Here is a 19,459-nt window from a genome sequence, read left to right on the forward strand (position 1 = left end):
TTAGGAAGGATACGGTGTACTATAATGGGAATGGTTCAAGCATATACTCTCAACGCCGGCGCTATGCAATCACAAACACAAATCTATATAGTCAAATCTTTCAGAGCGGACACGGCACTCGTATCCTCTCCCATGTGCTTGTACAGACGCAAAACGGCCAGCGTTTTGGTGTCGCGCTTCTCCCCTGCCTGCTTCGCCTGTTCGAGCGCCTTTTTCAGGTCCAAGAGCAGCGCCGAACGGATCTTGGACATGCGCTGTTGCTGTTCGAGTAGGAACGGATGTTCCTCTCCAATTCGGGACGACAGCCTCGTCAGGTAAACGTATTTCTGTAGGTGGTGCTCAAGCCGTCTGAGTGAGACAAGCGGAGCTGTACTCTCGCCTCGATCCTCATCCTCCGTCTCCGCTTCGTTTTCACTCTCCAGAATATCTGATTCCGTATCAGACAGTTCCGCTGACTTGTCCTGTGGTGTTTGCTCCCCAATCATCAACTTCTTCTCGAGCTCCTCGACCCGATCCGAAAATTCTAGCAGCGCACGCCCAATATTTGCATTCGCTCTTAGTCGCTTCTTCTCATTCAGCAAATCCTCGAGCTCCCTTTGCCTCGCTTCTACTTTATCCCTGATTGACTGGACATCACGTTGGAACGCGAGCAGTCCAACGCGCACTTGCTCGACTTTCTCCTCCCCCCCTTCAAGCGCACTACCCAGTGACAGAAAATCCTGATAATTCTCATTGACCAGATCTAATAGTTCCCGGCTGAGCAATTGGTCAAGGTCGCGCAGCTCCTGACGCAGGTCCTCGAGGGTTTGATGTCGGTTGGTTAGGGAGGAGAGGTACGTCGCCGGATTGAAGTCCGGAGAAAGGAAGGAAGCTCGGGACAGGGGTTCGGGAAATGGCAGACCGGATGTGTCGTCGTCTGACGCAGACTCATCAGAATCGCCGAACTAGGGATTGATCGAGGTCAGTTGGCTGTTGTTGAAGCCAATGGGGAGGAGACAATTGGGGTAGCGTACGCGAAACTTGTTTGATTTGGCGGCCATCCGGAATTCCAGCGGGCTTGTCGAGTTGTGGCGGAGGCACAATAAGCTGCATGTGAACGTGAAGGGTCGATGTGGACTCTTCTCCGTGCTCCGTGCTCCGTAGGCAGAATGTTGGAAGAGGGGTGCGGGTGCGGAGTTGGATGGGTCTGGGCTGGATGCTGGACTCCGCGCTAGCAACTATCAAGGCAGGACTATCAAATGCTGCGGAGTAATCCTCCAGACCGACTAAGATATTCCTGCTGCCAACTCATCTGGATCCCATGTCTGCATCCTCCCGCATCAATCAGGAGTACCACAGGTGTCCGACAGGGCCCGACTATGCTTATCCGATGCATGCTAACTTGTTCAACTCCGCCTGAGCTCATGCGCCTCTGTCCTTCCACGCAATGCGCTGGGGTGCCTCCTACGTGTCTGTGTTTGTGGCCTGATAGCAGCGTTTCTACCTGAGAAGCGGGGTTTCAACCTGAGCCCGTAGTGACCGTTGTCGTGTTCCTCTCGTGTCTTTCCCTGCGCCTGCATCACCGGAAGCTGAAAACGTTCTCGTCTGGAGCTACAGACGCAACCACTGCCGCATTGTGATAGCGACTGGCTCCCTCTCATCTGACAAAATGGATCAGACGCAGTCCGGCAGGCTGTCCTCCCACCTTGATGCATTGCGACGACCAACATACCCTTCCTCTTCACGGCAGAGGAGACCGCAGCAGCACGCCACCACACCCTCATCTTCTTCGCGGACCCTCATCGAACCCGCTAGTTTATCCCGGCAGGCGAGCTCGAACCCGAATCCCTGTCGCTATGAATCTCTAGAGGAGACTTCCCGTGCTTATCGTACCTCTGCGTTGCGCCATCTTCACGGAAACGGCACGCCCAAGCCCTTATCCTGGAAGGCTCGCCAAGCAGCAGCCAATAACCCCGGCAGCGGCAAGTCTTCGAGCCTAGCATCGCAGCCTGTTCTTGTTCGGTCCTATTCCGGAGATCCTGATGAGAACTCCGGTTCGTCCAAGATGCCTACTCGGCGGTCGTTTCTTTTTCCGGGAAACTCCAGCTCCAGCTCTCAGCAACGACGGCAGCCCGAGCCCGAGATCCCGGCCGGTGAGGAGTTCAGTATTGACGGCATCCTTCGCGCAATAGAGCCGAACATTCGCAGTACGCTCAACTCAATTGGAGAAATCTGTGGCCGCAGCAAGCTCAGTTTAGCCAACGAGTATGGCAGTCACATTGCGCCTCTAGGCGAGATTCGTGCGCCCCCTGGAGGACTCTTACCTGTTGAAGAGGCCAGTTCCACTCATGAGGGATACTCTGGCGATAATGTGGTTATCTATGATGATGACAATCCTGTCGATGGACGGGAGCATTCTCCTTTCTCGAACTATACCTTCTTTGACGCCCTCCTTCCTCCCATCTCTGTACCCTCGCAAGCTGTTCATACGAACGATCAACCGCGTGAACAACCAGCCGAGCCTATTCCTACAACGCGCGAGTTTGCATCAAAGCCCAAAGCAGGCGGGCGCGCATTACTAGGGACGACAGAAGCAGACGACGACCGTGTTCAAAACATCCTCACACCAGCTCTGGTCTCGGAAATCCTCCTCGACGCCCAGGCCAATGGCCGTTTGAAGCCTGACCATCTTTCCAGCCAAATGTCTCAGGCAAACATATCAACTCAGTGGGCAGATCCTAGCAAGCCGTCCGACGTGCAATCACTCTTCCGCTGGCTGAAACAAGCTGCGTGGAGCGATAGTTGCGAAGGTGGACAGCAGACGGCCGAAAGCCGGCTGCGGGCGACGCTTGAGCGACAAAGTGAGCCCGTGTCTCCTTGACTCTCGTAGTCAATCTCCATCTATATCTGTCATATGTCTGTATATGATGAGCCTATATCCAACTTAACGATGAACCTTGCTTTTAGCGGTCTTGTTATTTAGCGAACATACTCAATGAGACACAAAAATGTATTTTCTCCACAGGTATCCATATCGAAAAGCCATACCATATCTATAAAACAACGACTTCTACACTTACCATGCATCAGCCTTCAATCTCTCCTATCAACGTCCTAGCAAACCCCTCAAACCGCCCATATGACCAACACTCTCTATACCTCTCCACCAGCGGCCTGTCATCCACCACAGCCTCCTCTTTCTCTTCTTGCACTTTGTCCTCTTCATCCTCATCATCACTATCCTCTGCACTCTTCGCCTCTACTAACGCCCCAAACTGCACATCAACCGGCACTTTCCCCAAAAACCTTACCCCCATCTCCCTCGCCATAACCTCCCCGCCCCCACTCGAGAAAAGATTACTCACCTCCCCGCAACATGGACACGTATAACCAGACATATTCTCCACCACGCCCAGCGTGGGGATATTCGTCTTGACGCAGAAGTTCACCTCCTTGCGCACGTCCGATGTCGCAATTGCCTGCGGGGTTGTTACGAGCACGGCGCCCGTGAGATGCGGAAGCGCACTAGGTCCACTGGTAGACGGGCTTGTCGTAGAGATCTTCAGCAGTTCCTCCGCAAGCGCAATATGCTCGTCGCTTGTGCCCGGTGGCGTGTCGACAAGCAGGTAATCCGTTTCGCCCCAGTAGACGTCTGTAAGGAATTGGCGGATCATGGCTGTTTTCTTGGGCCCGCGCCAGATGACTGCGTCGCCGCGATCGCGGAGGAGGAAGCCTAGGGACATGCAGCGGAGGCTTCCTCTTGGTTGTGTTGTGCCCCCGTTCTCGTTCGCAATTTCGCCGGCAGCGGCAGCGGTAGTGGTAGCGGCAGGCGCAGCGTCATTTTTGGGAGCTGCTTGAGACTGGGTCTCATGTACTGGCACGGGAATCCATCCGTTCGGGGACTGGGTGATCTTTGCGTTCTCGAGGCCAACGAGGCGTGGGATGGAGGGGCCCGTTAGGTCGATATCGAGTATTCCGACGGATTTGCCCTGCAGGGTAAGGGCGAGGGCGAGCTGAAGGGTGACTGAGGACTTGCCAACGCCACCCTTACCGGAGAGGATCTAAATTGACTCTCGTGTTAGTGCATGCTTAATGTTTGGAGAGCATGGGCTCATGAGGGGAAGGAAGGGTCTGTGGCGATTGTTATCGATAAGGCTTGGAGGGGTCGGAAATTTTCTCTTCTAAGCTCTCTCTTGTGAGCAAGGGTTGTGAGGGACTTTTGCATACCAGGATGATATTCTTGACACCTTCTAGAGGCATTTTCTGAGGTATGGGAAGTGGTTGAAGCGAGTAAGAAGCAAAGTTGGGGAAGCCGATGTCGCTTTAGATCGAAGTTCTGCGTCATTCCGCGGAGCTGCTTATCAATCGGACACCTAACGTCCACTGACTACTGATACGAAATCCTCTACCACGGTATGCTCATCATTCTTTTGAGATACTCGCCACTAACTAGGTGACTGTCCATCCTTCAGCATCGTATCCTTGAATATTCTAGTGCCTGTAGAACAGCGCTACTCATTAAGTCGCTGCCGTTGTTTATTGCCATTTCTGTACAACCACTCCACCACGCTTAAACTCGGCCAGGTCGCCAAGTACTGCTGCCTTATCGCTCAGCTCTTTGCTGGGGAAAGTAGTTAACAGTATCCACGGGCGAGCTTGACTTTGAGGGCTAGCAGCGGATACAAAATCATAAACATCGCCGATCGTATGAGTAGTGTTGAACCGAGAGGTAAGACGGGTTCCATCACCGAGACGGATCTGTAGAGTAACAGCAGGCTGGGATTCATCCACATTCGTCTTGGGAGGTTCGGAGCTGGATTGAGGCGCAGTTGCCGGTTCAGAGGTGGTAGGTTCCCTAACACCGGGTGTTGGGCTTCCCAGTCGCTGTCCTTTGCCGGCAAAAGGCTTGTACTTAGGCTTTGGCCTAACATACTTTTCGTCATGTTGCTTGATCTCGACATCCACATCCTGTCCATGCTGTGCGTTCATGATCGAGAGCGGGGCGCGGCCCTGTCGGATGCTGTTCAGGATCTCGGCGTTCTGAGGGTCGTCGGATCGGTACAGGTCACCATCGTCCACGGAGAATCCGTCCGCCCAGAAGTGCAGAGTGCGTCGCACGCGGCGAGGAATCTGCGACTCAACGGGCGCGCTCGGAGCGTCAATAACTCTGCTTGGTGTGTCCTCACCACCTAATGTTCGGGCGGAGCCAGTGAAGTAGTTTCGTCTCGGTTCATTGTCATCAGATGCCGGGAGCTGAGTCCTAGAAGCATTTAGCATCTGTGCAACCAATGTACGATAAAGACGTACTTTCTGGCTTTCTCTATGATTTTCTTCTTGAGGTCATCTGGGTTCTGTACGGCTAGCCCGGACTTTTCACCCCCAGCAAAGAAATCCTGGTTCTCGTCGTCCTCATCATCAGAGCTATCGGCAGCTCCTGATGTAAGGTCGCCCAATGTTGCGAACTTCTTCTGGGGCTGTTTCCGGGTCGATGAGGATTCTCTGGGAGTAGACGATGAGGACTGGGCGGAAGGCTGGCCTGCTGGCGCATTCGACCCCGCGGTCTCGTCTTGTTCTGCGAAGAACTCTGTAACTGCAGCTTCGAGATCCCAGCCGTTAGTTGCCAGATATTCTTGTGCCTAGTGTTTCGTTAGCTAGCTAGATCTCATCTCCGAGACAAGCTACCCACCTCGTCGGGGCGCGCCCTGGTCATGGCGCAGAACTGCGAGACGGCCTCATCGTGCTCGGCGGGATTCATTGTGTATTTTAGTTGGAGTGCCGGAGCCTAGGATTCGAAGAAATATAAATGGTCCGTAAGAAATCCGAATGCTGAGAAAGAGGACAGGTTGATAGAAAGTGAGGTGAGGGCTAAGTACGTCGAAATTCAGCCTCGCAAAGCAAAAGCAACACCGGGCAGTATGCTACAGTACGTCACTGTTTGCCTGATTGGCCGGGCTCAATATAATCCGTGCTGCCTCAGGAACGGCACTATAAGCCACCGAGTCCGAGTTATTGTCAGGATTGCAGAAAGCTGTCTATTTCAGACCTCAAATTAGATGGAAGATCAAATCTCTGAGAGGGTGAGCGTGTTGTTGTGCTGAAGTTGTGTTGAATCTTAATGTACTTGCTTAGTAACCCCGTGGTTAGCGGAGATCACCAGTGGCCCGTGTCAATGAGCTCAAGCTCACCAGCATACCTCATTCGTCCCTAATAATCTACAACAATCTCCCGCCGTCCTCTTTACCACCTCTCAGTTACGGTCTCCGCTGATTTACCTCCCTACGGCTCACGCGCTAACAGCTCCATTTCTATACACACCATGGCTTCAAACGAGGTCGTCTCCAACTCAACCCCAGCGCTATACGAGTCCGGGCTCACGATCCCCTCGGATTCAGAAAACTACTCAGCCAACCATGACTCTTCTTCAACCTCGTCAGATTCACCGCTGATCCTGTACAAGCCCTCAACGACACTATGGAGTATTCTCCGAGGTGCGGCAATCAACCTGTTCCTCCCTTTCGTCAACGGCTTGATGCTGGGATTCGGGGAGCTCTTTGCGCACGAGGCCGCGTTCAGGTTAGGATGGTCTGGAACAAAGGTATGATGTGGTCTTCACTTTCCATATCCAGCGCTTAAATTGACTTCGTCTGCTCAGGTCTTCCCCACGTATCGGCGGTCTCGGCCCGTAGCTGCTGGTCTCGGGTTATAGAGCGGCTTTGGACAATTTTGCGGACGTGAAGCTGAGGAGATACCACCCGTTCATCAAATCGAGGAGTTATAGACATTTAAATTGAGTTTCATGCAAGGATCTATGTTCTCGGGACTACTGTTTTCCTTTCCTGCTCAACGACATGCGCCTGGAGTGATGTCCAAATGTACATACATAGACCCCAAGCAGGAAGGACAGTGATGACCTTGATGGAGTTTGGGAAGCAAGTCTACATATTGCGACTGCGCATTCTCCGGCAGTAATAGCTACATCATGGATACTTCTGTTGTAACGTTGTCTGTATACTCCTGCTTTGGTGCCGTTGGTCCGCCGACCGCCCGGCGTCGGCAGTCAGTCTTGGCAAAAAAGTGTTCATCCGCAAGTCAATCTACGCCATCTCCTCCGTTCGCTCGTCGCCCTCCACAATGTTTGGTGGCCCTGGTTTGAAGGGGCGCATTGCCCGGCAGCAATTTGCTGCCTTTGCGCAGTCGAGTCGATCGGTTCGTCCCAATTCTATAGGTTCCGAATCCGGCGCTGACTTGAGCAGATGTCCTCGTTTCGACCGCAGCTATCAAGACTTTCCGTACAAAATCCAAATGGCAAGATTCTCAGCGGAAGCACGACATGGAGACGACCGGTGCCCTCGTTTGCTCTGCCAGCTGCTCGATTGAATTCGACATCTTCCTCGACTCCTACGCAAGTGACCCCCGAAACTCAACCATCATCCGAGTGGGACGTCGATATCAGCCAAATCCCCGAAAGCATTGGCTATCTGAAGGAACTGGGCTTAGACTACGGCTGGGGCCCGTCGGCAATGGTTGAATACATTATGGAACACATTCACATCTACTCAGGCCTTCCCTGGCTGGCTACTATAGTCGCGACAGGTGTCCTCTTCCGGTTGGCGATGCTACCTCTCTTTATGCGTTCAGCGGATATCGGTGCAAAATCCTTCAACGCCCAGCCTATGATTAAGCCGATTCGGGAGAACATGTTGAAAGCCGCGCGTTCTGGCGACCAGGTGGCGGCACAAAAGTTCAGAGCCGAGATGGCTAGTCTCAATTCCAGACTCGGGATTAAGCCCATGCAACAGTTTCTCCCGATGCTTTTTCAAATTCCCGTGGGTTATGGTTGCTACCGTGTTATCAATGGCATGTCTACTTTACCTGTTCCTGGCTTGGCTAAGGAACAGTTTGCGTGGGTCAGTGACCTCACGGTATCTGATCCGACCTTCCTTCTTCCCATTATGACCTGCGTGGGCCTTCATTTGAGTCTTAGGGTACGTGTTCCTTTAACCGCACATGTGCTTCCGTCTAACTGATCAATTCTTACAGAAAGGAAGCGAGGACGGAAACATGAATTCGGACATGGGAACGCTCAGGAAATTCATTATGTACGGCATGCCTGCAGTGAGTTTACTTTTTATGGCCTGGTGGCCCGCTGCGCTGCAAGTGTACTTCCTCACTACCGGTAGCTTTGGTCTCATCCAGTCCTATTTATTCAGCAGCACAACCTTCCGCAAGGCCACTGGCATAGCTCTCCTCGAGAAACAGGCCCCCGCGCAACCATCCGGCAGCACAACCCCAGCTGAACCGAACAGGTCGCTCCGCATGATCACGGAAATGTTGGAGCGCGAAAACGCCAAGATCAAGGAGGCAAGGAAGGATCTCGGCGAGAAAGAGAAGCTCAGCTTCGTCGACCGCGCCATCAACAACATCAAAGAGTCCAAGGACAAATTAGCCAAGGAGACCACTCAGAAGATGCAGGAGATGAGCGGGAATGGCCCCAAGTCGAATTCCGATGGCTCTCCCGCTGAGCCGCCCCGGCTCAGCGACAAGGACCGCAAGCTGGCAGAGGACTACGAGAGACGCCGCAAGGAAGAGGAGCATTGGAAGCGGGAAGAGCGCAACTATGCGAAGAAGGAGGCGTTCCGGCAGGCGATGGAGCGGGAGAGGCAAAAAGCCAAGGAGGCCCTCAACAAGTCAAATGTGAAGCGGTGAATTCTGTCGCATGATTTGTGCATTGTACAATAGCATTTTATTCTGTTTAGGTTTAATAGATATCTCTCTATCTCAGTCCTAAGCCACGGGGTAGCCTCAATGCAGCTGAGCCTCTCCAGCATTGTTAACACACAATGTGAGATCAGTGTACCATCTAGATAATGGTCATTTCCTACAAACTTGCTCAATCTCATTCATAAATACAGCAAGTCTCTGCCCCCGAAAGCACTTGTGAGCCCGACCCTTTTAGTGCACCGACAATAACATGTCAGCTCATTCACTCAACACAGCAAAGCACAACCCATCTTCTCTTTCTTTTTTCTCTTCCCCTCATTTCAGTTGCCGAAACCATTGCCTACCTCTTTGCTATCAAATCACTAAACTGAGCGAAAAGACTAACATTTACACCTACATCCTCGGGAGTAAGTACAATGCCCCTACTATGGCTCTTTTACCCAGTTGAACAATATGGCCAATGACAAAGTCTACCACTGAAAGACCCCAAGACTTAATATTCGATACAGCTGGGTTCGTGCAAGGCCAGTCGAGCATCTCATATCCGCCATTCGTGTTGTTTTAACCCCAACCAATCCCACAACGCAAACCAGATCAATCAAAACCATCGCATCCGCTTCGGGCTCGCATAATGGAAGTGCAGCCGGAGGCCCATATCCTGAATATGCCCGGCCTCGCTGCCCTCATGTCTCTATTGCCGCTCCTCGTTGCAGGCTTGGTCGTGGCTGAATGCATGCGCCAGCTTCTGATCTCTGTGGACGAGGGCATGCGTCGGCGGCGAAGGCGAATGGTTATGGTAGATGTCGCGCACGATGCCGACGTTGATGTTGCCTTGAGGCCGCGTAGGGGCCCAGCGGGTCTGCATGGGGTCTGGAACGAGGGTGGCCGTGAGGATGGGGATCGGAACTGGAATGGCAGGGGGAGAGGGCGTGTTCGTGTTGGTTTGGTGCCGGATATTTGAGGCTTTATTCCATTTGGTAATGGCTTTAGGCTGGTTTACGGAGTTATAGGTTTGGTATGAGCGGTTGAGGGTGAGGCAGGGACGTCCCTGCTCGTATTAGGGCTAATGGGTTCGAGAAGTGCCATCATAATTGATGCAGCTTGGTGGGGATCTGTCCATTTGAACTGCTGGATGATAATTCTCATGCAAAAAAGTAAGTAGATTGCTGTCTTCCAGTGGGCTGATATAAGGCCATTAACCAATTCTGCAGATAGCGAATGTGATGGTTTGGGCTCGCCCAGGTATACATGCGAAAAAGGAAAATCCAGCGCCCCCCAAATTTATTTCCAGTTCCATATGGCAGGTGGGGATTATATGTTGGCTTTTTCTTTTTCAATCTAAGCTTCGTGCAATGGCAGGGGAAAGTCCGGAAGTGTTTGTCAAATGAGAGATAGATCTCGGTGCAGTAAATATTCACAGAATAGGCGAAGAGTTAGAGCATAGCAAAGCGTTCTCCTGGAAAGCGTCACACCATCCCTCAAGCTCGCTCGTCAGGTCGGAATCCAGTACTTCTGCCTTCGCAATCGCATCTTCAAGCTGGTCTTCATGATCCTCACGAAGACAATCGATTAATTCGTAGGTCTCCTTGAAGTGTGCAACACGTGGCAGCTCATCGAGGGCGTCTTCCATGCTCGCAAGTCCTTGCCTTATCCGTTCGGCGTGCTCAGACGGTGCTCCTATCTCCATCAAGGCTTTTTGGAGGACCTCGTTCACAGCCAAGCCATACTCCTGCATGGCTTGCACCCCGTACCGTATTTCCGAGAGACCTACGTGCAGTTTCAATAGAGCATCACGATATTCGGCTTCCTTTGCTCGGTGCTCTCCCTCAATTGCCTTGTGCATTGCTTCCATCTCCTTTCCTTGTTCAGCCAATATCTTCAGCGCAGATGGCCAGTCTTCTATTTCTGGCTGAGACGTTGCGTTCATTGCTTCAATCGTACTCGCTGAACGCTTGTAACTTGTAGTCGTGGTCTTCGCGGCAGCAGAAAAGCTGCATGGCTTCTGTGGGGTCGAAGTAGAGTCTCCCTGTGCCTTCTTGCTCGAGCCCTTTGCGGCAGCTTGGGTACTGGGCATGGACACGGGCCCGTTGTTCTTGGTCTTGATTCCCGCCATTTCTCGAGGTTTGTTGACCTGAGCTAAATTTTCTCTAGAGTATATGAGCTTATCTGAATTCTAGCCTTTTCCTGTATTGAAGTTTTACTGACCTTGGAATTGGGCTAGATGGAGCTCAGCTTCATATGCAGTTGATTGAAACGAGGGAGCTGAAGAGTAAAGGTAAAACGACGTGTTCGGAATAGTCCACTAAAATGGTCAGTGTATACCCATTTGTGGGATTGAGCAAAAGATGAAAGTTTGCAGCCTACCTGCGCTCTTTGAAGCGTGGATAGTCGGTGATAAGATGCTGGTTGATTCAGAGAAAGAAGTATCCTCAGCGGTGATTGAAGTTCTAGCTAGGCCACGATGGAGAAATGAGATATGGTTGTATGCAAGAAGAGTGAATGGAAACTAGAGGCAAAGAGGATAGACCGCGTATGAGAGAGGCAGAGGAAGGGAGTGGAGGTATACAGTTAAGTTAGACGAGGATGCGGAAGGTCGAGCAAACTAAGAAGCTAGGTGAAAGACCAGGAGCAGCGATGATAGGGAGTAGCCAGAGAAGAGAGAGCTTGGGAGGAAAGACGGCTGAAGATGTGAAGAAGTGCAAGGCTCTATTTGTATAGGGATATTCAGTCCACGTAAAGGCAAATGTCAAGGCAAAGTGAGGTTAGTATCAAGGAGGATCCATATATGCTGCAGTAGATAGAATTGTATTCAGTTTTTAACCTAGCTCTTGGAGCAGCCGCAAAATCCATGGAGATAGTCGACCCTTTGACATACTCAAGCTACATCCAAGGGCACAAGATGGCTCACGCCATATGGAGAAAGAAAATTGACCAACCCCAGAGTGAACCAATACAAAGCAACAGGTCATGATAAGAAAAAGGTCCATATGACTTCATAAATAAAACGAGTTGAGGTCAAACCACTCAGACCTGCCTTGGACACGAACCTATCTCAAAGTCCCTGTCCCTCCATAGCCTGAGCGTCAGACGCAGTCTCCTCTTCCCAGATCTTCACAAACTGCACCCAAGCATCCTGGATGATTTGAGCGCCCTTGACAATGGCGCGAGCCTGCTCACGAATATTCTCGACATTCGCACCAGGACGGATCTCCGCCACCGCGTCAAGATGTTTGGCCATGTAACCCTCAAGGTCTCTAATAGCCTCGTGCATGATCTCAACGTTCCGTCTTATATTCTCGACGACTAGGGAAAAGTCCGTCTCAACCCCGTTCATGAACTCGTTCTCCATGCTGTTGGTGGCGTTCTTGATGGCCCACGAGGTCTGCTTGACCTTGCGTACCACTTCGCCGAGGCACTTGAGGAAATGGTCTTTGGTGGAGGCGTAGGAATCGTGCTCGTGGATTCGCTGTTTCTTGGGAGTTCTGGGTGACGCCGGATATTCTTTTGTAGTGCCCTGTTCGTTGTCGGGTAGGGCACGCTTGAGGGCCGGTTGCTGGGACTCGGGTTGTTCCTCGGCTTGGGTCTGATTGTCAGTTCTGGTTCCGTCTTCCTCTAGCTGAATTTTTTGGTTGGGTCTGGAGCTCGGCCTTGAAATTAGAGTCAGGCGTGGCCGGGGCATAGATCACAGCTTCGGCACCGAACTTTTCAGCATGGGGTTCAATCTCAATCTTGAAGTCTGGAGCATCTCTCAGAGTTTCGGAAGCAGTACGGGGATGAACACCTTCGTGAACTGTGTGCTCGACCTGTGGCTGTGCCATTTCTTGCTGCAACCAGTTCAAGGAACTAGCGGCCTTGCATATTTCCACGTTTTGGCTAGGTTGGGTGCTAGGATGATCCTCAGTGACGACTCCTGGAGCATCCTGCAGAGCCTTAGAACAAGTCTGTGGAAGAGCCTCCTTTTGAGATTCAGACTGGACCTTGGATTGTGCGAGATCGTGCTGCAGCCACTTGAGAAACTCATCGGCTCTGCGTTCTGTTTCGCTGAGACCAGTCTGGGTGCCAGGAAGGTTCTCGGTCTGAGGTTCAGGCTTGACTGCAGGTTGAAGGTCCGGAGCATCAGGGAGAGGCTCAGAGATATCGATCGTAGGGCGAATCTCGCCCTGGACAGCGGATTTGCCTTCGCCACTTATTTCTGCAGGGACAGAGTGAATATTCATTCGGTCCTTGGCCTCACGCTCCTTGGAGTACCCCATGGCAGGTTGCACCTCCTGTTCAGCGAGGCTGCTCAATGTCAGTCAGTGGGTTTGTACTTCGCCCACCAATATAGCAGTCCGCTCTGTAAGGAGACTGACCTTGCTTCCTGCTCCTTATCCTTAGCGGACGGCTGAACTCCATTCTCATTTTGTGTCAATTCGCAAACCGCGGAAACTACCACCGGGGAGTCGACATCCAACAGGGGAGCTATGGATACATTGTGCAAGTTAGGGTTGCTGGATGCCGGCACAGCCCCGGCAGATTGCGCTTCCTTTGCAGCATCTTGATCTCCAGTTGCGCCCTGGGTCAAGTCACAGAAAACCGCAGTCACCGTAGCCGGGTTGCTGATCACCTCAGGAGCACTCGACGTAATAGGTGAGGTAGCGCTTTCCCATACCACACTAGTCTCTGAAGGTTGTGTTCCACGCCCGTCGATCCCTGCAAGTAATTCGTCAAGGCTGACATCCGGACGGCGGTCGAGACGCATCCCCGCCGTTGGGTCTATCGTGCCGGCATAATAACGCGGGCAGTACTGGGGAGGAGGGCTGCGCAGGCCTGCCTCGAAAGTACCTCGCCGCTCATCATGAGTTGCTTTCTGGGGAGACTCAGTCAAGTCCACGACATGGCGGTCAAAAACAGCATCTGTGTTTGGCGTATTGCGGGCACGGAGACGGGGGTCAGAAGGGGCTAGGTCCGCAGGCTGTGTTTCCTGTCTAATAGCACTGCTCGACAGGGTGTTAAATACTCAATGTCTCTGCCCTCAGATGTGCATGGAAAGCTTGACATTGGCGACATACCTAACTTCCTGGCCTTGACCGTTTTCTTCATCGCGGTCCCGGCGTTCTACCTGCGGTGTTCCATCACGGGTTAGGTCACAATAGGCCGGGACGACCTTGGGCGGGTCGGAAATGATGATAGGATTGCTGGGGGCGTTCGGGGCGGTGCCGTTGGCGTTGGGCTTAGCGTTAGGCTCGCAAGAGTCTGCCATGTTGCTCTGCATTGCGTGCTATGGCGTGTGTCCACTGGCTGGATCTTGCTCGAGGTTAGCAGAAGCTCCTTACTATGTGTGTTACGGCCTTGAATCGGATATTGGCGAGGCACTGACCTGGTAGATTGTGATTGTCTGCTGACGATCTTGCCGAGGGAGACAGAAACGAAGATAGCACTGGTTGTTCGAACGAGTTGGAGGAGGACTGTAGAGGATGGGGAGGAAAGGAAAATGAAGAGAGAGGTGGGTAGAAGAATATAACACATGCATGATTAGGAATTGAAGAGTGTATATGCTGTGACTCAGGACAATGTAGTGAATAAGATTCGCAGACATGCTTGCTCATTGAATCATATTCACCACATCACAGTCAGTTGAGGTGGATTCAAACAATAGAAAGTGTTCCCAGAAGCAGGTGAGTTATTGAATGATTCTCAGACCTGGCCAATATCATTCACTCGAGCTGGGAGACTACTTGGATGATCAAAGGAGTATGTCCATGATAGTTCAAATCAGAACCCAGCTTGTGATGGTGACAGCACCTGAAGGTGACAAGGGAAAAGCATTCCCTATCCAGCCCCAAGGGGCCGGGTACCTAAGACGCTCATCCTGCTACGATGTACACCTAAGCTACAGCACCAAGCTACATCAAATAAATAAAGAGACACGTTCTATCGTCATAGGTATGTTCATTGTTCCTTTTGTACATTAATAGAAAATAAGTAAGATGAAGTATGTGTAAAGAAGACAGCCTTCTGGAGAAATGGCTAGTGGACAGATGCATGTAGACATAAGTACAACAAACGACACAAGTCAACTCCAAACCCTGATGAAATGTTTAGTCACGCATGGACCAGCCATATCTTGAAAAGCAGCGATCCGGGGGTAAGATTCAACAGAGAAAGGTACAAAAAGAGAAAGATGAAATGTATGGTCAAATCTAAAGGTGTCGATGGTCGAATTTGAAGATGGTAAATGTATCAGTATCGTCGAGATGTATCGTGTAGTGAGGCAAACAAATGCAATTGGTCTGATTGTGCTAAATTTGACTGTCGTGTTTAAGCGCTCTGGATGGGCATCGTCTGCATGGGCATCGAGGTCAAGGGTAATGACTCGGCTTGGGCGGGCTTTTCGTCCTGGATAAACATGCGGTTCTCCATCTTCTGGGTCAGGCGAGCACAGAAGGGGTCAACGTAGTTTGTCCATAAGGTTGCACAGAAGTATACCAAGCAGATCCAGAGAGGAATACTGATGGCGACAACCCATGGTGGGCGGATCGGGATCCACACGGGCTCATCCTTGCCCTCTTGCTTCACATTAGGGTCGAAGGGCTGACCGGTGATACCGTAGAGACACCAGCAGAGGACGGTACGGAGTAAGGTTCCGTGGACGAGGTAGACGGCAAAAGACCGACCACCAAGCCAAAGAAGGAGGCGGTTCGAGAGGAATTCTTTGACGCTGGGGGAGATGTAGATGGCAAAGATGATCAAGTCGATACCGACGGCGGTGTAGCGCTTACCGATGTTGACGTCGGGAGGGAAAATGTAGTGAGCAGCTTTGTGCATGACTTCGGACCAGGTACTCCATTCAGGGTGTTCACCGGGGTAGCCGGCAATGAAGAGACCGGAGGCACAGAGGATAGCGGCCACGACCCGTCGGGGCCACTTCCACTTCTCGAGGAACTCTTGGAACGAGACTTCATAGGACAAATCGCTGAGGAACATGCCGTAAACACCTTGCAGTTGGAAGGTTTCTAATCTCGTTAGCGTAAATCCACCAAAACAAGTCTATACTGAATAATTACCTGTGTTCTTAGCGTTGTCCTGGTGGAAGTAAAGCGCCATGATGAGATAGACAACAAGCCGCCAGCGGAAACGCATGAACATAGTAGCACAAGTCAAGAGATACACCAACATAGAAGTCATCAGCAGAGGCAGCATCGCCCACTGATGATCATCATAGGCCATGTATCCCGTCGTCCAGGTAGAAAGGAAGTTCTTGCCCAAGCGAATCACCTCCTTCCAGAAAGAGTCCTCGAGATCCGGAGCAGCGTATCGGCACCACCAGCAATCTGACCGGTTGGCAGCGATGAACGCACCGCACTGAGCCATGGCCCAGGATATTATCATAGCGATTGTCGCGGGCATGATGAGACGTGGGGGGCGGCGGAAGGCACTTTTGCCGACAGCGGTAAAGGCGCCGAGGACGTTTCCATTTCGTGAGAGCTTCAGCGGTTTCAGAGCGCAGACGTAGCCAGTCAAGAAGGCGAAGATGGTGACACCGATACGGCCCTGCCACGGGATGCGGAACACGGGCAACTGCAGCAGTCTGGGAGACGCATCTTCAGAATCCCGAGGGGCAAACAGATCGTAGTCCCAGGCTCGGGCAAGGTGGGTGAGGATGACAAGGAAGGATGCGATACCTCGAAGGCCCTGTAGGTACTCGAGTCAGCCTCGCAAGACAAAAGTGGCGTTGATAATGAAGGTGCTCGTACATCGACCCATTTGACACTTTTCCGGGGATCACCTTTGACGTTTGGATCACCACCATTCCATGGCAGCGCTTCTCGAATTCGAGTGTACAAGTAGGAAGCTTGAGCTTGGGACATCCTGCACCAAGACTAGTAGACCGAAAGCAAGCTCATTCAATGAATGCTAAATGCTAAGCGAAACCAAAAAAAAAGACCAAAGGAGTGTGGAAGAGATGAGCGAGGAAGTTTGCTTCAACACGACATGGGATGTGGCAGTCAAGGACAGTTGATAAGTTAGACAAGAGGCGAGTCAAACAAGGAGGAGGAGAAGGAAGGACACGGAGAAACCCAAAGAAAAGCTAGGCCCTAGAAGGCTGAATACGGGGCAAGTCTGGAGACAGAAGAATTGAAACTTGAGAAAAAAGGGAAAGTGAACGACCAGGTGAAATTGAAGAACGGATCAGCGTCCAGCAGTATGGACTATGGAGCAGTGCCGAGCGAGCGATATCCACCTATGTCTCCCAGTGAAGAAGCAAAACGGAATTTTAAAGGGAACAACCTTGAAATCCGCCTTGTCAATCAATTATCAGACAGGGGGCCGAGAATAGAACCACAATCCAGAGATAGGCAGAACCATTCTTCCTCAGTGTGGCCACTGGCGGTCCAAGCCGCAGACGCAACGAGGGCACTCGGATGCATAAATCATGGCACATCGCAGATGGCAGTCTCAGCCCGGACTCGGAGCCCAGTGCCCACAGTGGCCTCCCAAGCGAGACACTGAGACAGTGTCGCAACCTCCCCCCATTCAAGGCTTGGGATAAAGCCATTCAGGGGGTGCAAAACAGCAATTCACGGAATCACGGACGCCAAAACGGCGCAGAAGAGCCATAGGGCGGCGGCTCAGGGACAGCGCTAGAGAGCCACGGATCCAGGCTGGGGCCAAATCTCAGGGCGCGGTCCATCCAACCAAGGGTCTGCCCCAATTCTGCGGGTAGATGGCGTCTTCGTGCTCGAATCAAGACCCTGCACTAAGCACAAGTTCGTCTGCGTCGGCCCTTAGTGGATGACTAAGGACTGCTAGGCTGAGTCTAGTGGCTTGGCTAGTGGCTTGGCTGCTTCTTCGGACGCTCACTTGGCGACATCTCGAGTCCAAACAGCCGATAACTCCGAACAATCACCAATCAAAGCTGAAACGTCTCATTAATATATACAGATATCGAGACTGTCCGAGAGGTAAATTCAGCGAAATAGACGCCGCCCTCCTACGCTGCCTGCACTCCAGGTGACCGACCCTCGAACCCCCAAGTTCCCCAGACTGAGCCCGGAAAAGCCAACGCCCCCGCCCTCTCCGTCTCGTTTATACCGTCGGAGCGCTTCTCGCAAATGGGAAGGGAGCAGCTGTCCGCGGTGGGGGTTAGGCGGAAGCTTCACCCTTGCGCTTCCGCCAGGTGCCGAAATCCGAAACACACCAGCTGTGCTGACGCTCGAGTTCGTATCTACCGGCTCGTGTTTCACTGCCGAATGAGGTTCGTTATTGGTTGCAGCGTGATTTGGCCCGTCTGCCGCAGCTTCTTCCTGAGCGAGCCTTGCCAATGCTGCTTGATCGTGTGCATCCGCCCACTCCTTCTGTACCGTCCGTGCCTTTTCTATCATCTCTCCCGCAAACACTTTTGTAAACCCGTTGATCGTGGTCACCACACTGGCCGGGACCGATTGCGAGAGCGCATGATTGACGATCCGCCGTAGCGTCTCCTTCCTCAATTTCGCCCGCTTGAACAAATCATATCGCTCGGATTGTAGCGGATTAAATGCATCCACCAGTAATCTATCACCGACCAGCAAACCATTAGCATCCGTATCCTTGTATCAACTTCGTAAGGAACGAAGCGAATGAAATAGAAGGGGCCGAAAAAACCGAAGACACTCACGCAAGATTCTTCCTCTCCGCCTCTACGTCCTCACGCTCCCCTCCATCCTCTCTGCCCAGCAAGTCCCCCTCATCGTCAAAATCATCATCTTCATCGCCTTCCTCGCCCCCATTTCCTCCTGCGCCACCACCAACCGTACTCGCCGCCCCTCCCCTCGCAACACTAACCATATCCTCACTATCTCTCTCCCGCTCACGCTCACGCTCGCGTTCCCTCTCCCTCTCGCGCTCCTTTTCAGCTTTGCTCTTTCGGCCCCTCTTGCGTCGAAAGACACCGTCCGCGCTCGCGCCTCCAACGCTCCCTGTGAAACTCCCTGTCACGCTTCCTGCATCGCTGGTCGCGGTTGCGCTGAAGGCTCGGAGGTCTGGGTCGACGGGAAACGAAGTCTGGCGGAGGGGGTGCATGCGCGGGCGTTTATTCTGGTGGCCGGCTGAGGCGGAGGAGATGGAGGTGCGTTTTAGAGGATTTGGGTTCGGTGGGTTCGGTGGTGGTGAAGACATTTTGCCTGCGCTGGCGCTATTGTATCCTCACTAAACTCGTTGCTTGCACTTGTTCGTAGTTATATGGCGCCCGGGATGGGTTAAGATAATGTTGGTGTTGGTGTTAGTGAGGTGCGACGGTGGAGTTTGTATGCGGGGAAGTGAGGCGAGTTTGAAGTAAATATTTTTCTCGCGTAGTCGAAAGGAGAGAGCTCGGGTAAGTAAAGCAGTAGCCGGCATTCATGAAATGGGAATCGCGGTCGTGTGTTGATTGATATCTGAATCCTGAGCTGCACTTGATGATCGCATATTCCGATGGAACCAAGATGTTCCGCGCCGACTATGGACCGGGAAGGCGCGTACTACTACTGGAGTCTGGACAGGCGTGCTACTCAGTTCCTACGCTCCTATGAGGCTGACAATCATTAGCTGGAACTATGTTACTGATCTCCTTCATTTGAAATCAAAAGACTTGATTTATAATCATAAGCAGGCAACGGGGTGACCTAGGCATCCTAGTACTACGTAAAGATACGAATGTTTGTAAGAGGAAAACAGCGATGAAATAGCAATGGATTATACCTAGGCTCTCCGAAACTGGAAATCACAAACACTCATAAGGAGCGCGATCAATAACATT

The 19,459-nt window shown here is 52.1% G+C and overlaps 11 protein-coding genes across 11 annotated transcripts; 4 read left to right on the forward strand and 7 right to left on the reverse strand.

Annotated features, from left to right (window-relative positions):
- Positions 1-83: 83 nt before the first annotated feature.
- On the reverse strand, positions 84-1,040 carry DSM5745_00450 (COG2 family protein; the record flags this gene model as incomplete). Its single annotated transcript, XM_026742466.1, has 2 exons — positions 84-944; positions 1,014-1,040. 2 exons carry the CDS (start codon positions 1,038-1,040, stop codon positions 84-86), a joined length of 888 nt encoding a protein of 295 aa, XP_026608311.1.
- A 608-nt stretch (positions 1,041-1,648) lies between these two features.
- Positions 1,649-2,860, forward strand: DSM5745_00451 (uncharacterized protein; the record flags this gene model as incomplete). The annotated part of the gene is made up of 1 exon (XM_026742467.1): positions 1,649-2,860. One exon carries the CDS (start codon positions 1,649-1,651, stop codon positions 2,858-2,860), a length of 1,212 nt encoding a protein of 403 aa, XP_026608312.1.
- A 205-nt stretch (positions 2,861-3,065) lies between these two features.
- Positions 3,066-4,239, reverse strand: DSM5745_00452 (Mrp/NBP35 family ATP-binding protein; the record flags this gene model as incomplete). Its single annotated transcript, XM_026742468.1, has 2 exons — positions 3,066-4,040; positions 4,207-4,239. The coding sequence occupies 2 exons, from the start codon at positions 4,237-4,239 to the stop codon at positions 3,066-3,068; spliced, it is 1,008 nt and encodes a 335-aa protein (XP_026608313.1).
- Positions 4,240-4,515: 276 nt separating this feature from the next.
- Positions 4,516-5,734, reverse strand: DSM5745_00453 (protein phosphatase regulator SHP1; the record flags this gene model as incomplete). Its single annotated transcript, XM_026742469.1, has 3 exons — positions 4,516-5,239; positions 5,287-5,615; positions 5,666-5,734. The coding sequence occupies 3 exons, from the start codon at positions 5,732-5,734 to the stop codon at positions 4,516-4,518; spliced, it is 1,122 nt and encodes a 373-aa protein (XP_026608314.1).
- Positions 5,735-6,295: 561 nt separating this feature from the next.
- DSM5745_00454 (TOM13-domain-containing protein) lies at positions 6,296-6,685 on the forward strand (the record flags this gene model as incomplete). The annotated part of the gene is made up of 2 exons (XM_026742470.1): positions 6,296-6,574; positions 6,632-6,685. The coding sequence occupies 2 exons, from the start codon at positions 6,296-6,298 to the stop codon at positions 6,683-6,685; spliced, it is 333 nt and encodes a 110-aa protein (XP_026608315.1).
- A 425-nt stretch (positions 6,686-7,110) lies between these two features.
- Positions 7,111-8,685, forward strand: DSM5745_00455 (membrane insertase OXA1; the record flags this gene model as incomplete). The annotated part of the gene is made up of 3 exons (XM_026742471.1): positions 7,111-7,185; positions 7,233-7,964; positions 8,020-8,685. 3 exons carry the CDS (start codon positions 7,111-7,113, stop codon positions 8,683-8,685), a joined length of 1,473 nt encoding a protein of 490 aa, XP_026608316.1.
- Positions 8,686-9,331: 646 nt separating this feature from the next.
- On the forward strand, positions 9,332-9,661 carry DSM5745_00456 (uncharacterized protein; the record flags this gene model as incomplete). The annotated part of the gene is made up of 1 exon (XM_026742472.1): positions 9,332-9,661. The coding sequence occupies one exon, from the start codon at positions 9,332-9,334 to the stop codon at positions 9,659-9,661; it is 330 nt and encodes a 109-aa protein (XP_026608317.1).
- Positions 9,662-10,114: 453 nt separating this feature from the next.
- DSM5745_00457 (uncharacterized protein) lies at positions 10,115-10,813 on the reverse strand (the record flags this gene model as incomplete). The annotated part of the gene is made up of 1 exon (XM_026742473.1): positions 10,115-10,813. The coding sequence occupies one exon, from the start codon at positions 10,811-10,813 to the stop codon at positions 10,115-10,117; it is 699 nt and encodes a 232-aa protein (XP_026608318.1).
- Positions 10,814-11,752: 939 nt separating this feature from the next.
- On the reverse strand, positions 11,753-13,942 carry DSM5745_00458 (uncharacterized protein; the record flags this gene model as incomplete). Its single annotated transcript, XM_026742474.1, has 4 exons — positions 11,753-12,283; positions 12,387-12,981; positions 13,053-13,676; positions 13,752-13,942. 4 exons carry the CDS (start codon positions 13,940-13,942, stop codon positions 11,753-11,755), a joined length of 1,941 nt encoding a protein of 646 aa, XP_026608319.1.
- A 1,058-nt stretch (positions 13,943-15,000) lies between these two features.
- DSM5745_00459 (acyltransferase family protein) lies at positions 15,001-16,550 on the reverse strand (the record flags this gene model as incomplete). The annotated part of the gene is made up of 3 exons (XM_026742475.1): positions 15,001-15,695; positions 15,747-16,374; positions 16,437-16,550. 3 exons carry the CDS (start codon positions 16,548-16,550, stop codon positions 15,001-15,003), a joined length of 1,437 nt encoding a protein of 478 aa, XP_026608320.1.
- A 1,101-nt stretch (positions 16,551-17,651) lies between these two features.
- On the reverse strand, positions 17,652-18,840 carry DSM5745_00460 (transcription initiation factor TFIID subunit 11 family protein; the record flags this gene model as incomplete). Its single annotated transcript, XM_026742476.1, has 2 exons — positions 17,652-18,237; positions 18,341-18,840. 2 exons carry the CDS (start codon positions 18,838-18,840, stop codon positions 17,652-17,654), a joined length of 1,086 nt encoding a protein of 361 aa, XP_026608321.1.
- Positions 18,841-19,459: the final 619 nt, after the last annotated feature.

Source organism: Aspergillus mulundensis (assembly GCF_003369625.1).
Source record: "Aspergillus mulundensis strain DSM 5745 chromosome Unknown scaffold_0, whole genome shotgun sequence".
NCBI classification, from domain to species: Eukaryota; Fungi; Ascomycota; class Eurotiomycetes; order Eurotiales; family Aspergillaceae; genus Aspergillus; species Aspergillus mulundensis.